Source organism: Microtus pennsylvanicus, chromosome 14 (genome assembly GCF_037038515.1).
Source record: "Microtus pennsylvanicus isolate mMicPen1 chromosome 14, mMicPen1.hap1, whole genome shotgun sequence".
In the NCBI taxonomy this organism is placed as follows: domain Eukaryota; kingdom Metazoa; phylum Chordata; class Mammalia; order Rodentia; family Cricetidae; genus Microtus; species Microtus pennsylvanicus.
The window spans coordinates 33730896-33747370 of NC_134592.1; the positions used below are offsets into that span (position 1 = coordinate 33730896).

At 42.7% G+C, this 16475-nt stretch overlaps 1 protein-coding gene across 7 annotated transcripts in view; it reads right to left on the reverse strand.

The window, feature by feature from the left end:
* Window positions 1-16475, reverse strand: part of Pcnx1 (pecanex 1) — a 145354-nt gene that overhangs the window by 14965 nt on the left and 113914 nt on the right. For all 7 annotated transcript variants that reach the window (XM_075948287.1, XM_075948286.1, XM_075948285.1 and 4 more), the window contains 8 exons: window positions 15274-15415; window positions 13990-14167; window positions 13174-13282; window positions 12288-12417; window positions 8911-8969; window positions 5288-5503; window positions 3357-3610; window positions 1292-1522 (listed from right to left, as the gene is read on the reverse strand). In XM_075948287.1, the coding sequence (XP_075804402.1) occupies window positions 1292-1522; window positions 3357-3610; window positions 5288-5503; window positions 8911-8969; window positions 12288-12417; window positions 13174-13282; window positions 13990-14167; window positions 15274-15415 (1319 nt within the window). The remainder of the gene's footprint in view (window positions 1-1291; window positions 1523-3356; window positions 3611-5287; window positions 5504-8910; window positions 8970-12287; window positions 12418-13173; window positions 13283-13989; window positions 14168-15273; window positions 15416-16475) is intronic.

The following is a 16475-nucleotide window of genomic DNA, read 5'->3' on the forward strand; positions in this document are numbered from 1 at the left end:
TATATATATGTGCACCACAGGCATGCCTGAGGTCAGAACTAGAGTTACAGACGGTTGTGAGCCATCGTGTGTGCTGGGAATCAAACTCAGGTCCTCTGGAAGGACAGCAAGTGCACTAAATGCTGAGCTACCTTCTCAGCCCCCAAGGCGAGCCTTTTGAATATATGGTGTATGGGCATTTAGTAGGATTTCTTCAAGCTATGGCCAAATGTCCAATAACCTGAGAGTACTTGAGGATGGAGGCCATTTCTGAGTAAGAAAATAATGTACTTCAATCCTGTCCAAGCCACAAAAGGGATATTATAACAACATGCCCACATGCATCAAATGCCCTTCAAATTTGAAAACATTGGGCAAAAACCCATTAGGCATGTCACATGTATAAAAAAAAAGCAAAACAAATGAACCACCTAGCTGCCTGTGGCACGTCCCTGGCTGGCCCGCCTAGAAGGGTGTGCAGCCTACTCCTCACTGCTCTAGGACGGTGACTCCCGTCAGCATGTGCTCCGCTGCACTTCAGTGTAAAGTGAAAGGCTGCCACTCAGAGAGGGGCACAAAGGCACTCCATTCCTACTGACACCAAGATGCTAAGATGGCAGGGTTCCTGAAAACAGCTGGGAAGGGCTAACGGGTTTGGTAAAGCCACAGACACTGGCTGTCAGGCACTGCTAACTCCAGGATACCAAGTAAACAGGATGCTGGGTGCTCAGCTCCACAGACCTTCCCTGAGAAGACAGTGAGCCCTAGCCAGTCTTGGGGTCTGTGGTTTTGCAGGGCTGGCCAGGGACATGACAGTGCTATACGCCTAGAAGAAAGAGTAGTTGGAAAGTCTGTACTTCATCTTACTTTAGGGCAGGACAAGTTGTCCTGACGTGTGCATGGGGAAACACTTGCATCAATGTCATGGGGAGATTCCTATTTTAGGTCTATGATTTGGATTTCCGGAATCAGAGTTTCCTGGGAGAGACCTAAAACACTCTTTATTTTCAAAGTGTTGAATTTTACCTAATTTCGTACTGAAAGTCCTAGGTCTACACTCTCCAGCAGCAGTCACGGCTGCACAAGCAGGCTATTTAGAAGGATTACAGTAAAACAAATGCCAGCAGGCCGCTAGAAAAGGACGCTCTTGAGCTGCCTTGGCAGAGCTGGTTTGGCTCATTCTGACACAGGCATGCTGCCTAACCCAGAGGATCTGAGAAGTGCAGGAAAAACTGACTCACAATAATAGGATATTCTCCCATTCTGTGAAAATCTGGATTCAGAGAGATACAAAGGCCACGCAACAGCTTACCTTTGCTCTCCGGGAAGAGCAGTACTCTATCCAGTTGAGGTAAATCACACAGAAACTCTCCCGAGATATGCCTGCCAGACGATGGTCATAGTCTTCGTCAATGTTTGGGTTAAAAGTCGGGTCCACGTCAACATAATTTCGGTCTGCACACAGACGCAGTCCTTCCTGCATTGTCTCGTTCGCAAGCCACTCCTCTAACTTAGAGGAGGCTGTGACGTAATAAATGATCCCCTAATTAAGAAACACAGGAAATTCCAATCAAATCACAATGCAAAAATTCATTCCAATTTCTTATCACACCTACAGATAATTTAGCTCAAAATATTTAACACCATGTCCCGTGCCTAATTTTAAGAAAGCTACTTCGAGCCTTCCTAGATGGAAACACCATCCAGTGCTGTATAATCAACCGTTGTGAGAGCCAAGTAACCTGTAAGCTCCACCAGCAAAGGGACCAGAAAACTTGCTGAAATGTGGGTGTTGTAGCTCTCGGGAAATAACAAGCCACATGTTTTCATTCCCCTAGTCTGTATGAATCAACTGTGCTGGACATGCTTGATCACACGTGGACGGGAGGTAATTAGGCAGGAAATGTGTCAGGATGTATGCTTGCCCCTGATTGGATCTGATGGGATAGGCAAGGAATTGTGGGTTTTGCCTTTTAAGTCCCTGCAAAACATGACTTGTGGCCATTCTCTGGGAACCTAGAGGTAGACCTGACCAGAGACCATCTTTGTGGCCTGCATTTAATTAAAGTTTGCTTCAAATTTGGCTCAAAATTGTAGAACTGTTCTTTCTCTTGAGAATCTTAGGATTAACACCATAAATCTGGTAAGGCAACTTGTAGCCTATCAATTTCAGTGCTTAAATTCAGGGTATTTTTAAAGAGGTGGAAAATTAGTATGCTGTATTTATTTTGAAATTTTTCTCACAAGAAGTTATTTAAACTTTTAGTGCTCCTAAATAAATAAATAAAATAAATATAAAATAAAATAAAAATCGAAATAAAGTAAAAAACAAACATAAAAGGAGGCACACATTCATACACATGCATGAAGACTCATACACATATGCACACACACACACACACGTAGGCACAAACACCCAAGTTAAGAAAAATGCAAATCAAGTTCTTTAGCTTCTTGGGTCTAACTCAAGGTCCATTGAAATCAGCACAAATCCAGAACTTAGTGGTTATAATGAAAAACAGAAAAAATTCAGATGTGCAATCATAAAAGCATGGCTTACCACACACTCCTTTCTTAAAAATACTGACTTTGTTGGGTCTTGTGAGACACGTTTAATCCCAACAGGGATACAGAAGCCATATGTCTCTGAAGATTCCAGATCAATCTGGTCTAGATAACAAGATCCAGGGCAACCAGGGCTATACAGTGATACTCGGTCAAACAAAACAAACCCACAATAACAAAAACAAAAAATTCTCTTCACCTATAAAGGACTATGCTTGGCCAATGAGGGGGTCTGGTTTTGCCCTCCGGCCTGATAAGTCTTTTCATCTAGGACTGAGCTTCATAGTCTCAATGTGACCTTCAGAAAATCTGGAAACTTCTGTCAACTCCACCTGACTGTAGATCTAAGTGTCTTAAGAGCCGTGCAAACCCATGCATGTGCATGAATACGCAACAGTCCTAAACCATAAACTATGAATTCCAGTTATTAGTGTAACAAGAAATAGTAAGACCTGCGTGGGGTGGGGTGTATCATTATTTTTTTCCATGGGTATATTTAAATTGAGTTCTCTAGATACTAGACAATTTAAATCACTGCTCAGAAACAAAGCACAAGTTTGAAAGGCTAGGAAGAGGAAGGTAGGGGAGTCGTGAGTACTTACCTAGCTCCGAGCTTCATCTTTGGTACGCATATACTATTAGCATAGCAAAAATGAATGGATGCATACATGAATGAATGACTATAAATGTACATAGGCCTTTGTGTGTGCATGTGTGTGTGCGTACGAATGCATGCATGTGTGTGCATGTGCCTGTGTGTTTCTTTCCAAAGAAAGCCCTCCGGTGCTCAGGTCTGAGGCACACACCCTTACCTTGACATAGTACGTGGTAAGGACTCTGCGGAGATCAAAGACTTGAAGCATGGAAGCAGCACTGTTGTCTGTGATGCTGTAGCCCTCCAGAATATACTTAGTGACGACCACTTCCCAAGCCAGCCAGCGTTGGCCAAATGCAGCATTAAAGGACAGCACATGAGGAACATGGCCAGGCTCACAGCAGCAAAATCCTTCATCTTCTTCCACACCTTCTGTGATGGCTTCCACTTCTCGCTGTTGACAATAGGTACCTTCAAAAAAGACAAGATCATTATAGACAAAGGTAAACAAAAATAGCAACTGGGAAAATAAATGCCTACTGAGCACCAACAATTTAGAAAAGATGCCTCTTCTGGCAATTCAGGGTATATGACTGATTTGCCTTAGGGTAGTCTCCACCAAACCGCAGCGAACTCCAGAGCCCAGGCCGACTCTGTCATCTGTAGAAGCACAGCGTGCTTTAGCCATGAAGGCCTGGGATTTGTGCTATGAAGTAGTGCTTTAGTTTCCACTAATGATTCTCCACAATTTTTTAATGGGTATTATAACTGCATTAACATCAAGCAAAGGCCAATGAGCAGATGCTCCTCCCCTAAAGATGTGCACTCATCACCAGTGAACAGTGGACGGATGCTACCCCGTCAGGATAGGAGCTCCATGGAAACAGACACAGCAGAGTACAGTTTGTTCATCTCCTGGGCACTTCCCAGGCCAATTACCTTGACAAGAGAAACTATCCTCTGATTGGCTCTTTTCCCAAGAAAATGCTTCCTTGTTTTCCTTACAAACTAAAAACACCACAGAGACCTTCTTAGAAACTAGGCTAAAACTCTCCAGATGCATAATCCTCATTAGAAATATATTCAAAAACAAAACTTGAAATCTCCATAAAACAAACTTCATGTATACCACTCATGTAGATAAACTAGTTATTTTTGCAGGATCTGATAACCCAAGTTGGTATTTTTCTGAATGTATGATTTTCTATGGAGAAAGAACTGATTGGTTTGTCAGCACACAGAATTACAGAGGGCTGGTGGGGGGCAATGAGGAATAACTGATTCAAGGTTTTACTTTGCAGTAATGATGTTTTGGAACTAGAGATGGCGGCTGCACACTGTGAATGTACACTAAAGGTCACCACTTCCTTTTTTTTAAACAGTTGTTTTTAGGTTATGTGATTTCATTTTAATTGAGAAGACTATAGAGGGTTGGGCGTAGCAGCACACAATTCAATCCCAGCACTGAGGAGGCAGAGGCAGGTGGAGCTCTATGAATTTGAGGCCAGCCTGTGTACATAGTGAGCTCCAGGACAGCTAGGGCTACACAATAGCCTGTCTTGAAAACAACACCAGCACCAACAACTGTTGAGGATAATGGTAGGGCATTTTATGATGGCTCAGTTAACTACTTTCTGGTTCACAAAAACTCAGTGTTCTATCTACACCTTCATCCTTGAACAGACATGTACAATTGGTGACAAGGGGCCTGGCAAGTGAAGAACAAGCAAGGAGGCAGCACCTGCAGGCGAGCTGGCCGATCTCCCACAGCACCAACATCACTCTTCTTTCAATGAGACTTGGGTGGAGGGGTCCAATACCGTGTTACAATCGCAGGGATCTATTTTCTAACTTCCCCCCAAGATTTACTTATAATTTGATGTATACACGCGTGTCCCTGAGCACATGTACACGTACTCACACACATGCAAGTGCCCTTGGAGGCTAGGAGAGGGTGTCAGATCTCCTGGAATCGGAGTCGTGAGCCACCTGATCTGGGTGCTGGGACCTAAACCTCAGCCTGGATGAGCAGCAAATGCTCTTGCAGCTAAGCCATCCCCCAGCAGCCAATTCTGAACTTCTCATTTGGGATTTAAACATAGAAAACTTAGGCGCTCTCTGAAAGTAAAGGGGCAATGGACATCTTACCTCTGAATTCAAGTCCCCGCAGCTGGAAAGTGACCAGGCCGTTGCCTATCTCTATCAGGTGTACTAATGCATTGAGATAGTCAGAGGCAAGGATGAAACAGTCCCCGGTACTATAGTTTCCCCACCTTCCTAACAGCAAATCCCCACAAAGACTGTGCTGCAGGGATCTGGTTAGATGCTCGTAGAAGATGGAATTCAGATTGTTGTCATCTGACCCTGTAAGAAAAGATTTTAAGAAAAGTTGATTTCACTTTAAATACCTGTTGTATTGATGAACAAGATCATTAAAAATACTAAAACTAGCTAGTCAATGTAGCTGCAATCCCAGCACTCAAGAGAGGGAGGCAAGAAGACTGCCACAGATTTGGGGCCAGCCTGGGATACCGAGTGAGACAAAACAAATGAACAATCTAAAACTAAATTCCTCTATGGCTGTGTTTACATTTCTTTCACAAGAAAAAGAAAGATGCATGCCACACCTCTACAATTTGTACACAAAAACAAATCGGTGTTATGGTTTGGGCGTACCACGTCCCACAAAGGCTCATGCCTAGCCATGTGACATCAGTGGGAGGTGGTGCGAAGCAGAAGGAAGTACGGCAGCTCTACCAAAGGCTGTGCCAGCTTCCAGAAGCCAGATTAGTGCCTAGCCCAATCATCATCACAGAGGCCTCCACAGCAGCTGATGGGAGCAGATGCAAAGACCACAGGCAAACATTAGGCAGAGAGCCCCAACTGGAGATCTCCAGTGGGTACCTCCCCTTGGAGCTCAGAACTCCGCAGAAGGGGAGGAGGGATTGTAAGAAAGAGACAGGTAGAGGACACCAGGAGAACATGGCACACAGAATCAACTACGTAGGGCTCATGAGGCTCACAGGGACTGAATTGACAATCATGGAGCCTGCATGGACGGTCTGGGCTAGGTTCTCTGCACATACCTTGCGGGTTGTGTAGCTTGGTGTTCTAGTGGGACTCCCTGCAATGGGAGTGTGTGTTGGAGGGTGTCTCTGACTCTTAGGCCTGCACATGGGACTCCCTCCTACTGGGTTGCCTCATTCATTCTCTCTTGATATGAGGGTTTGTGCCTAGTCTTATTGTAACTTCTTATGCTGTGTTCAGCTTATATCTTGGGGAGATGCTGTAAGAGGCCACTAGTGTGTTCCCGGCTGCCCAGATTCCCGAAATAACCACACAGAAACTGTATTAATTAAATCACTGCTTGGCCAATTACTTAAACGTATTGCCAGCTAGTGCTTACATATAGAAATAACCCATCTCCACTATTTTGTATTTTACCACGAGGCTCATGGCCTACTGGCAAAGTTTTAACATATCTGTCTCTGGCAGTGGCTCCATGGCTTCTTCTGACGTTGCCCTCTTCCTCCCAGCATTCACCCTAACTTTCCCTGCCTAACTAAGTTCTACCTTGCTATAGGCCAAGTCAGTTTCTTCATTCATTAACCAATAAAAGCAACACATAGACAGAAGGACCTCCCACACCAGGGAGGTCTGCTCCTTTCTGAAGGGAAACAGAGAAGAAGTGTATCTGGGGGGTGAGGTAAGGGGACTAGAAGAGTGGAGGGAGGGGAAACTCTGGGATGTATTCAAAACACAAAAAATAAAATAAATAAAAATAAAAAAAGGAAGCATGGCATGGGGACAAGGCTGCGAGAGTGACTGGCATCCTGGCAAGAGCAACTCCGCAGTCACATGCTCCTGGTCTTGAGGTTCCGCCTCAACACAAGCCCACAGCACATAGCTCAATGGAGCCAGGCAACCACAAACTTGCACCTCTGACACTGTGAACAGAATACATCCACCCTTCTTTGAAGCTGCTTATCTTGGGTATTTTATCACAGCAGTGGAAACCTCATCAACACACATAAGATAATGCACAACTTTTCAGAATCCAGGGTTAAAGTCAAGGGGCTGGATCTGAGTTTCAGCTGCTGACAAGCCCCTGTCAATGCCAGCTCTAGGAGTGCCCTCTTCTAGCATCGGGGTGCGCGCGCACACATACACACACACTCACGCACACACACTCATGTGCACTTAGAAAGTAAACCCTAAAGAGTTAGGAGTCCTAACACCCCTCTAAGGGTTTCAGTTTGTGCAGTTCAGGGATCCGATTGGATGCACCCTTTGGCATTATTTATGATTCAAGGACTGTTATTGTCATTTAATGAAACACACCTTTCCATTAAAATATACAGGATACAGAATCCAAGAAACAAAAAGATGATCTGGTAAAGGAAGTTGGTAAGACTATGTAAGATTTTAACAAAAACAAAACTAAACAAAGAGAAATGAGTCAAAACCCAAACACTGTGAAAGCTCCCGTGCAGCAGACACGGCAGCACCTGCAGAGCTGGACATGAGGTCACACTGAAGAAAAGCACAAGCAAAAGCACCACGGATTCACGACAGCCCCAACCACCTTCGCTGGCATCCCACCCCAGCAGCAACACCTGGGCTGTAGTCTAAGTATCGGAGAAGAGCAAATATTCAAGGCTTGGAAATTTTTTTAAACTTACACTAACTATACATTAAGACAATGAGGGGGAAATGAGAGTCTAATTGCATCCAGTTATGTGTCTGGCCATAAAAAAGGTGTGTGATTTCTTCCTAAGGATGGTGTTACCAGCATCTGAGAATTCCAAGCCCGTGTGAGCATATGCTGGAAATGGTTTTTCTCCTCCATGAGATTGTAAGTGAGCAATGCCAAGTAAGGGGCTCTTCCTAGTTTAATTTTATAACTGAAAATCAATTTGATTCTTAGAGTTTGGTTTCTCAGATGGACAGAGCATTTGAAGAAATTTATGCATTAAATGGAAACATATTCCAGTCTATTTGGGAGCAATGATAAATAGTTTCCTGAGCTAATTAACTAACTCATTAGTTTCATATAATTGGAGCAGCAAGGTTCCTAGGATTTGGTTGATAAAATGAGATGTCCCAAATAAGCTAAAAACCAAACATTGGATAATGATACCACAACCAAAATTCTGCCCACTGAATCAGTATCTTGGGTGAGTATTGGAAAATCCCCAGGACATCTATGCACACAATTAATTAAATAAAATTCAATTTTAATATTTACTTAACACTTGAGAGAAAGGTGTAAGGAAGGACACATGTTGGCAAGCGCATCATTCTTATCCAGTTTTCATCTGACTTCTACTTAGCTTACATAAGGACTATCTTCAAATGACATATGTAAAATTTTTGTTGTCATTCGTAAGATACACCCTATCAAGAAACAGTATATACACTGGAAATATTCTAGTTCATATATGCTACGCTTTGCTAAGGTAAAAAGGAAAAAAAATGGATATATGGTTTTCAAGAAATTAATATTGTAATCCAAGCCTTCAGGAGGCTGAGGCAGGAGGATAGTGAATTAAAGGCCAGTCTGTACTACACTGAAAGTTTGAAGTCAGGCTGGGCTACACAGAGATCCTGTGTCAAACAGAACAACTTTTAGAGGGTTTAGAGCAAGCAGGGAGTGAAGCTATGAACGTTGAGAGGCTGGGTGTGTGAGTGTGTGTGCACGCACGGATACGTGTACAGGAACACACAGAAAGCAAATCCTCTGATTGCCTCGTTACAGACAGGACTATTACCTGGATTTCTATCAAGCTGAGAAGCCAATCTGGTATTTGAATGGTCCACACGTTTTGTGCTGAAGAAAACAAAACAAAACATTTTTAGTATTTTATACTTTAAAAAAAAGGCAAGAGAAAAACTACAAGACACAGATAAATTCCATTTCTGTAGGAAAACCTCTGGGGAAAAGCTATGATTAGATAATAACCAACTTGACAGCACAGACTTACAGTTAAAATTTTTATTTTCTTCCTTTGCATCTTCACAACACATAAACACAACAGCTCTCCCCTGTTCATGTTTCACTAGAGCCTAAAAAGACATCTACGAGTGTACTGCCAACAGAAATGACCAGAAGAAAAGAACACAGACTGCATACAGCTCTCCCAAGTGCACCTCTATGGAAGTCTCTTCCCAGGGAACGCACACCTAGAAACGTCCAGAGGTCCTGTGGTCCACAGAAGGCCAACTTCCCCAATGGAGTCAGCAGACCAAAGGCTCTCGGTTTTCAGGTCAGAACTATCCTAACACTGAACTGCGCTCGCTGTTTCTCACCACGTGACACTGGCACTGGCAGCGTAGAAGCAGAGCCTTCCAAAGTGGTACCTGAGCATGAAGCAAGGCAGGGCCCACACAGTACTCAGCCTTCACTGCCACACGTTAGGTCAGTTAACTCATCTTCTAGAAATGTCCCAAAGAAAGAGCAAAGCTCAAAGTCTGAACTCTCAACTCCTTGGTACAGGCCACGTAACTATCCTATATGCAAGACGAGACAACGCAGAAAGCATTCCACCCGCCCTGAAATGCTGCACTGTCTGGAGGGACTACTACCAGTTCAACTGGTGACTTTCCCCTAAGGACCAGTTCCTTCAAGACGGTGAGCAAAGTGTAAGACTACTCAGATGTGCTGCCTTACAGGCATTCCGCAGCACAGACAAGGCAAGCCCATTACTTTAAGGGAAACATGGAGGCAGTTCAAAAACAAAAATTAGTTTTGGAAAACTTGTATTCCAGCCATGAGTGTGACAACTTCCTAGAGCAATACTTCACGACTCTTCTGAGATTGGTGACACCGTGAATGCCTTTTTAAGGAGACTTGGAGAGCTAGTTCAAGTTACTCAACCATGCCATTTTCAAATGACCAATAAATGCTAGAAATTATGTACAAGCAAAAATCTCATTCAAAGAAAATGAATGGATCAGTCCAGACAAGACAAACTTCTAAACGCTCCGAGATTCACTTTAGAATCTACCCTACAACGATTATTTATTTATTTATTTATTTATTTATTTATTTATTTATTTATTTATTTATTATGTATATAGTATTCTGTGTATGCCTGCACGCCAGAAGAGGGCACCAGACCCCATTACAGATGGTTGTGAGCCATCATGCGGTTGCTGGGAATTGAACTCAGGACCTTTGAAAGAGCAGGCAATGCTCTTAACCTCTGAGCCATCTCTCCAGCACCCCCCCCACAACTATTTTTAAGAAATAATTATTTTCCAGGCAATGGTGGCACACGCCTTTAACCCCAGCACTCAGGAGGCAGAGGCAGGTGAATCTCTGGATTTGAGGCTAACCTGGTCTACAGAATGGGTTCTAGGACAGCCAGGGCTACATAGAAACCCTATTTTGAAAAACAAAATAAAAAAAACAAGCAAATAACCCCCCCCCCCAACAAAAATAAACAAAAAACCACACTGCCATTTACTTTTTGTGTTTTGGTGAAAAATCAAAGAAAGACACCTACAACTGTCTTGGGGTTAAAGAGATGGCACAGTGGTTAAAAGCATGGGCTGCTCTTGTAGAAAACCTGGGTTGGGTCCCCAGGACCCACATGGTGGCTCACAACTATCCCTAATTCCAGACGCAGGGGATCCAGTGCCCTCTTCTCAGTTCCTCGGGTACCAGTCAATACGCAGTGCACATGCACATATGCAGACAAAACATTCAGAACATGTAAAAAGTCTTCTTCAACTGTGCATCTGTGAGGACAAATTTTCTTTCTTCATTTTAATCAAATGACATACTGCAAGAGAGTGGATACAAAAGTGTGGACCTAACCTGGCTTTTAGCAAGCAAGACATTAAAGGTTTGCCAAACTGGAAACAATGCAATCTTATTAAAATTTTGGTAGGGAGAAAATACTCTTAGTTTAAAATGATATTTATGTTAATATGGGATATGCTTTAAAAAAAAAAAAAAGACAGGGTCTTGTCAGGTAGACCAAGCAGGCTTCAAATTTGTAATCCTCACACTTCAGTTTCTGAGTTCTGGAATTATAAACATAGTGGCTATTATCTATTTTTAAATAAATAGACACTTGCATTTTAAAGAGGTTCTTTGAAAATATTATTGAATAAAACTTCTATTTAAATACGATGATATCTTGAATATTTTTATGGGTACCAAAAATATTGCTACAAACTGTTAAGAATTGATATCACACAATATAACTTCTGGCTAGAACTTGGCCTAGAATAGGACATAGAAAGTAATGAAAATTCACCAAAATGGTGACCACCACCTGCAGTGTTAGGAGAGGGCAGAGCAGAAATGTCCTGAGACCACCATCTTCCCGAGTAAAAACGCCACTGCATGGCAGGCAGTGCAGAGAGAGGCACTGTGGGACGGTGAGAGCTACACACCCAACATGTTAATACATGCCCAAATGTTCTTGTTCCCTTACTGAGAATGCCTCTTTCAGCAACTTTCCTTAAATAAGAGCATATGTGGACAGACTCTGGGCAAGGACTATCCTAAGCAGCAGATTAAACAGTCTAATGAGCAAAGTCTGCACGGGAAACTGTTGGAATGAACAGAAACTTTCCTTCCTGAAGAGGCAAAGGAATCTATAAAAGGTGAGCTCTAGAATTTCTAACTATGTTATAGCTCACCATAGCTGGTACAATGGTGTAATGCTGTATATCACATGTCACAGTGTTACTGACAGGGACTAATTCCAAGACGTCATTGAAGAAAACGCACAAGAGTATAGTTAGGACTATACTTTTAAGAATCACATAAAAAGATGAGAAAATAAAGATCAATTTCCTCAATACTATATAATCTTCAAATTTAAAAAAAACTGTATTGGGCAGTGGTGATACACACCTGTAACCCAGAACTTGGGAGGCAGAGGCCAGTGGGTCTCTGTGAGTTCTGAGGCCAGCCTGGTCTACAGAATGAGTTCCAGGACAGCTAGGGCTATGCAGAGAAACTCTGTCTTGAAAAACAAAACCAAAGACTAACCAACCAAACAAAAGAATTGTAAATTTTTGGCAAAAAAGTATTTTATCACCACAAATTATAATCAAAACCAATTTTTCCTAAGGATGTGTTCTCCGTGTAAAGAGGACAGAAACTGGTCGTGTGTGTCCCATTACTCACTTGTAGTCTCGCTCCCAGAACTTCACGGGCCTCACGTAGGAGGTGATGAAGATGGCACTGCCTAGGAAGGGGTTTAGCGGCGTGGAGAATAAGGCTGATACCACTGCCTGAACAAACAGCATAGCCGAGTCTACGGGGGAACGGTTAAGGAACAAACACAGCAAACAGAAAAAGAAAGAGGGAGAAAGCCCACATGTCAATCTTGGGATGAAATACCCAAGTCTAACTTTATGAAGGTCAAAACCAGAATTTGGGGCCAAATGAGATGACTGCTTGCTGCCATGAGATGACATGATTGCTGCCAGGCCTCAGCATGCATGCTGGAGGAAGAGAACTGACTCTCCCCAGGTGTCTGCTGACCTCTACATGCGACACACACACGCACACACACACACACACACACGCACGCACGCACGCACACACACGCACAAATAAATACATGTAATGAATATTTTTTAAAACTGCAAGCCTTGAAAGGCTGCACTCAGACACAGCCTGAGTCATTAGTAATCAGTTATTTTAAAGTGCTTCTGAGGCAAGAGGAGGATGGAAATTTCACCCAGAAATTTAATTATGATTGCTATGAAAAATGTTCTATTCGTTTATTCCAAGTACATTAAAAGTTCCTAGACTTTAATGACATCCATAGCTCACACTTTAAATACAAAACTTAAAAATGGCATTACTTATTACAGATCCTTAATCTTTCCTCATGTTTGGCCGATCTGTGAGTTGCACAACCCAAACCAGGACAGGCGGTTCTCCACAGCCTGTGAGGCCTGCGGCTTGTCACGATCCCTGGCATGTGTGCTGGGAGCCGGACTGCAGACTGACGCTCTCATCAAGGATATGACTAGCCATGCTCACACACTGTAGTGAAGGATACGGGGCACCGCAAAGGGCTGGGCAAAAGCATGGAATGCAGAGCCCCACGTGATCTGCCAGGGTGCAACATAGGTGTACACGAACTGCAGTTTATAGAGGAGCTCCCAGAGCTGTGGGAAGAGAGGAAAAGCTGTTAAGGAAATAGTAAGCAGGCACTTCAACCAGAGAACAGAAGGTCTATAAGATGTGTCTTCTTCCTATCATGGAAATGACCTGAAATTATTTTCCAATAGCATAATAAGACAAGATTTATCAACTGCCAAAACACTGGCATTATTTTAATATAAACATGTTTTTTTTTTGTTTGTTTGTTTTTTTTAAATGTAAAGCTACAGACTTACGGACTGGTGTTTAAGAGTTATCTGCCCTCTTCTGGCCAGTCACGGTATTGTTACTACTGTAAGCAAAGGAGGGCAGAGGCAACAAAACTGCTGTCCTTGAGCAGAAACTCTAGGTGTCTCTAATACGTGCACGTATTTTATTCCAGGACACAATACCCTTGAACTGGAGAAAATCTGTTCCAAATGTAAAGTCACAAGGAGCCAGGCAACAACCTCTCTAACACAGTAGCCACTGTTTATTGGACAGCAATCTTCTGAACCCCAACTGCTGTAGTGGAGACAGACCACATGTAAGTCCTATTTGACTTTGGTTCTTATGAACCACAGTGACAAGCACGGCTTCCTGGGAAAGTAACTGGTGACTGAAGAGGAGCAGTACTTAAGAGCCAGCAGGGCAACTGAAACAGCAGCACAGACCTCAGCAAGCATTCACTTAGCGGCATCTCTGCAGGCAGGCGCTCCTGGTGAAAAATTACCTTGCTGAACAGGATGGACATAAAGAAGAGGTCCAGCAGCATCGTCTCTGAGAAGGCTTCATAGTCAAACTTGAAAAAGAGCACAGTAAAGATGACCGTGATGTACTGGTACGTGGGGCTACTGAAGGAGGACCGCAGAAGCTTCAGGCCAGCGATGGTGATCATCAAAGCTCCCAACCTGTCACGGACAGATTGGCGTGGTTCGTCAGTTTGCGGCTGAAAACACCCAGCTTCCTCTAACCCTGAAGTTACCACATACTCACTAAGCTTATGATACAGAACAAATTAAAACCTCTGGTATTGATTTATAAGAGCCAGGTGGGTGTGCATACACATAATCCCAGAACTTAGGAGATCACAAGTTCAGTGTCAACTCTTTTGTCCAGATAGGTAGGTAGGTAGGTAGAAGATAGACAGATAGATAGATAGATAGATAGATAGATAGATAGATAGATAGATAGATAGACGCCAATGACTTCCATGGCATTTATTCCATGATAAGCATATCACATCCTGAAAGGCACTAACATAATATTATTTTTATTAGTATTCTTTTTTTATACTATGCTCTTTATTCTCTACGTAAATAAGCATGTTTAAAAATAAAAAGCTATAGTTCTGAAACCTAGCTCTCTAGTTTAATTTTATCACTTTAACAATAGCTGCATTCATTACATGAAAAACATGTACTAGCATGCCATACCATGGAGCTAAACTACGATTACAGGATAATCATTTGACAAACGACCACCTACACAGTCTGATTTACACAGTACACAACAACCACCTCCCAAAGTTGCCATCTAATAGTAAAAACTAGCTTTATTTTTAATTTCTTAAATTACATTTTTCCCATTATCTTTCATAAGTGCATGCGTGCGTGCATGCGCACTTGACACAGCTTGTGTGGAGGGCAGAAGACAACTTGCTGAAGCTGGTTCTCTTCCTCCACTATGTGGGTCCAGGGACTGGACTCAGCTCATAAAGCTTGGCAGTAGGACCTTCCCACTGAGCCATCCGGCCAGCCCCCAAACTAACTTTACTTGTCAAGTGTCCTCTTCTAAGAATACTGACTGACAGTAAGAAGTCAAGAACAATAAAAACAGTGATGTTCAAAAAAGCAAAGACAAAAAATTTTCACCTGAGCCTTTTATCCATTGATGCTGTGTGCCAGAGACACCATGTTTAAGGGTCTTGACCAAGGACTCAAGGCTGTTTACCAAGTGTAAGGCATTGCTTCTTACTGCTCGAATCTAACGACACAGATCAGAGGACTATACTTACTCTGCATCCAGTTTCTTTGGGCTGGCAATGGTCTCTGCACTGCTGCTAAGTTCATTGAGGACAATCAGTGGATAGATGATATTCTTCTCCACAAAAAGAAGCCACACGTGGAGTTTTTCAAACCACATCATAGTGGCTGCATCTGATGAGGCAACAAGTCCAGAGATCACAATTTACACAATGATCAGAGCAGCTGGGCGTGCGGTAAGAAGGATCAACTTGACTTAGATTTGGATCCGTTCTATCAGCCCGTAGTTCAACAGTCAATTTCTAACTGCTCTGAAATACCCCACGCCCCAGGCCCCCAACACACAGATTTCCAACCTAGACACGACTCACACGTAAGTAAGTTTACTTGTATAAGCTGTCTGTGTGGAGCTGCGGGTCAGGCCACGGGAGGCGAATGCTCACCACGAACTGCATCTCCAGTGAAACCTCCCATTTTAACTATGACTTCTCTCATTTTCTCTATTTGTATATAGAAAAAGTTATTAAAGATTCTTGGGCTGTGTCTCACCTCTAAACAAATAAGACCTTTAAATTATCTGGTTTTAAAATGATAAGGTATATGCTACAGATATACATATGTATGATTTAGATTCACCCAGTTTATTAAAGTCATTCTCATCACCAGCAGCATATGAAGATTAACTTATCACCACTCTCTGGCTTTCTGAAAACAGTATGGCAGGCAGTTAGGAAGTCTTTACTTTGAATATCAGTACAAGGAAAAATACCTTTACTATAATTTAGTACTTTCACTAAGTCAAATTGTTGTGGTGATTCAAAATCTGAAAAAAATTTAGACTTATTAAAGAAATGCACAACCAGTAAATTTGATTTTAAAAGCAAACTAGATCTATTTGGTACTATTTATTTGTAACAGGGATAGAAACAGTTCATCATAAAAAAACGAAAGCCTTTCACTCTGTGCTACTTTCCTGATGCCAAGCAGGCTAATCCCAAGTCTTAAAGTTTCATACAACTTTCCCTTATAAAAAGGGCACATATTGGGCTGGAGAGATGGCTCAGCGGTTAAGAGCACTGGCTGCTCTTTCAGAGGTTGAGTTCAGTTCTCAGCGCCCACATGGTAGCTCACAGCCATCTGCGGTGGGATCTGCTGCCCTCTGCTGGCCGCATGCAGACATGCAGAGCACTCGCACATTTAAAGACAAAGGCGAATGACTTGCAAAGACTCTCCA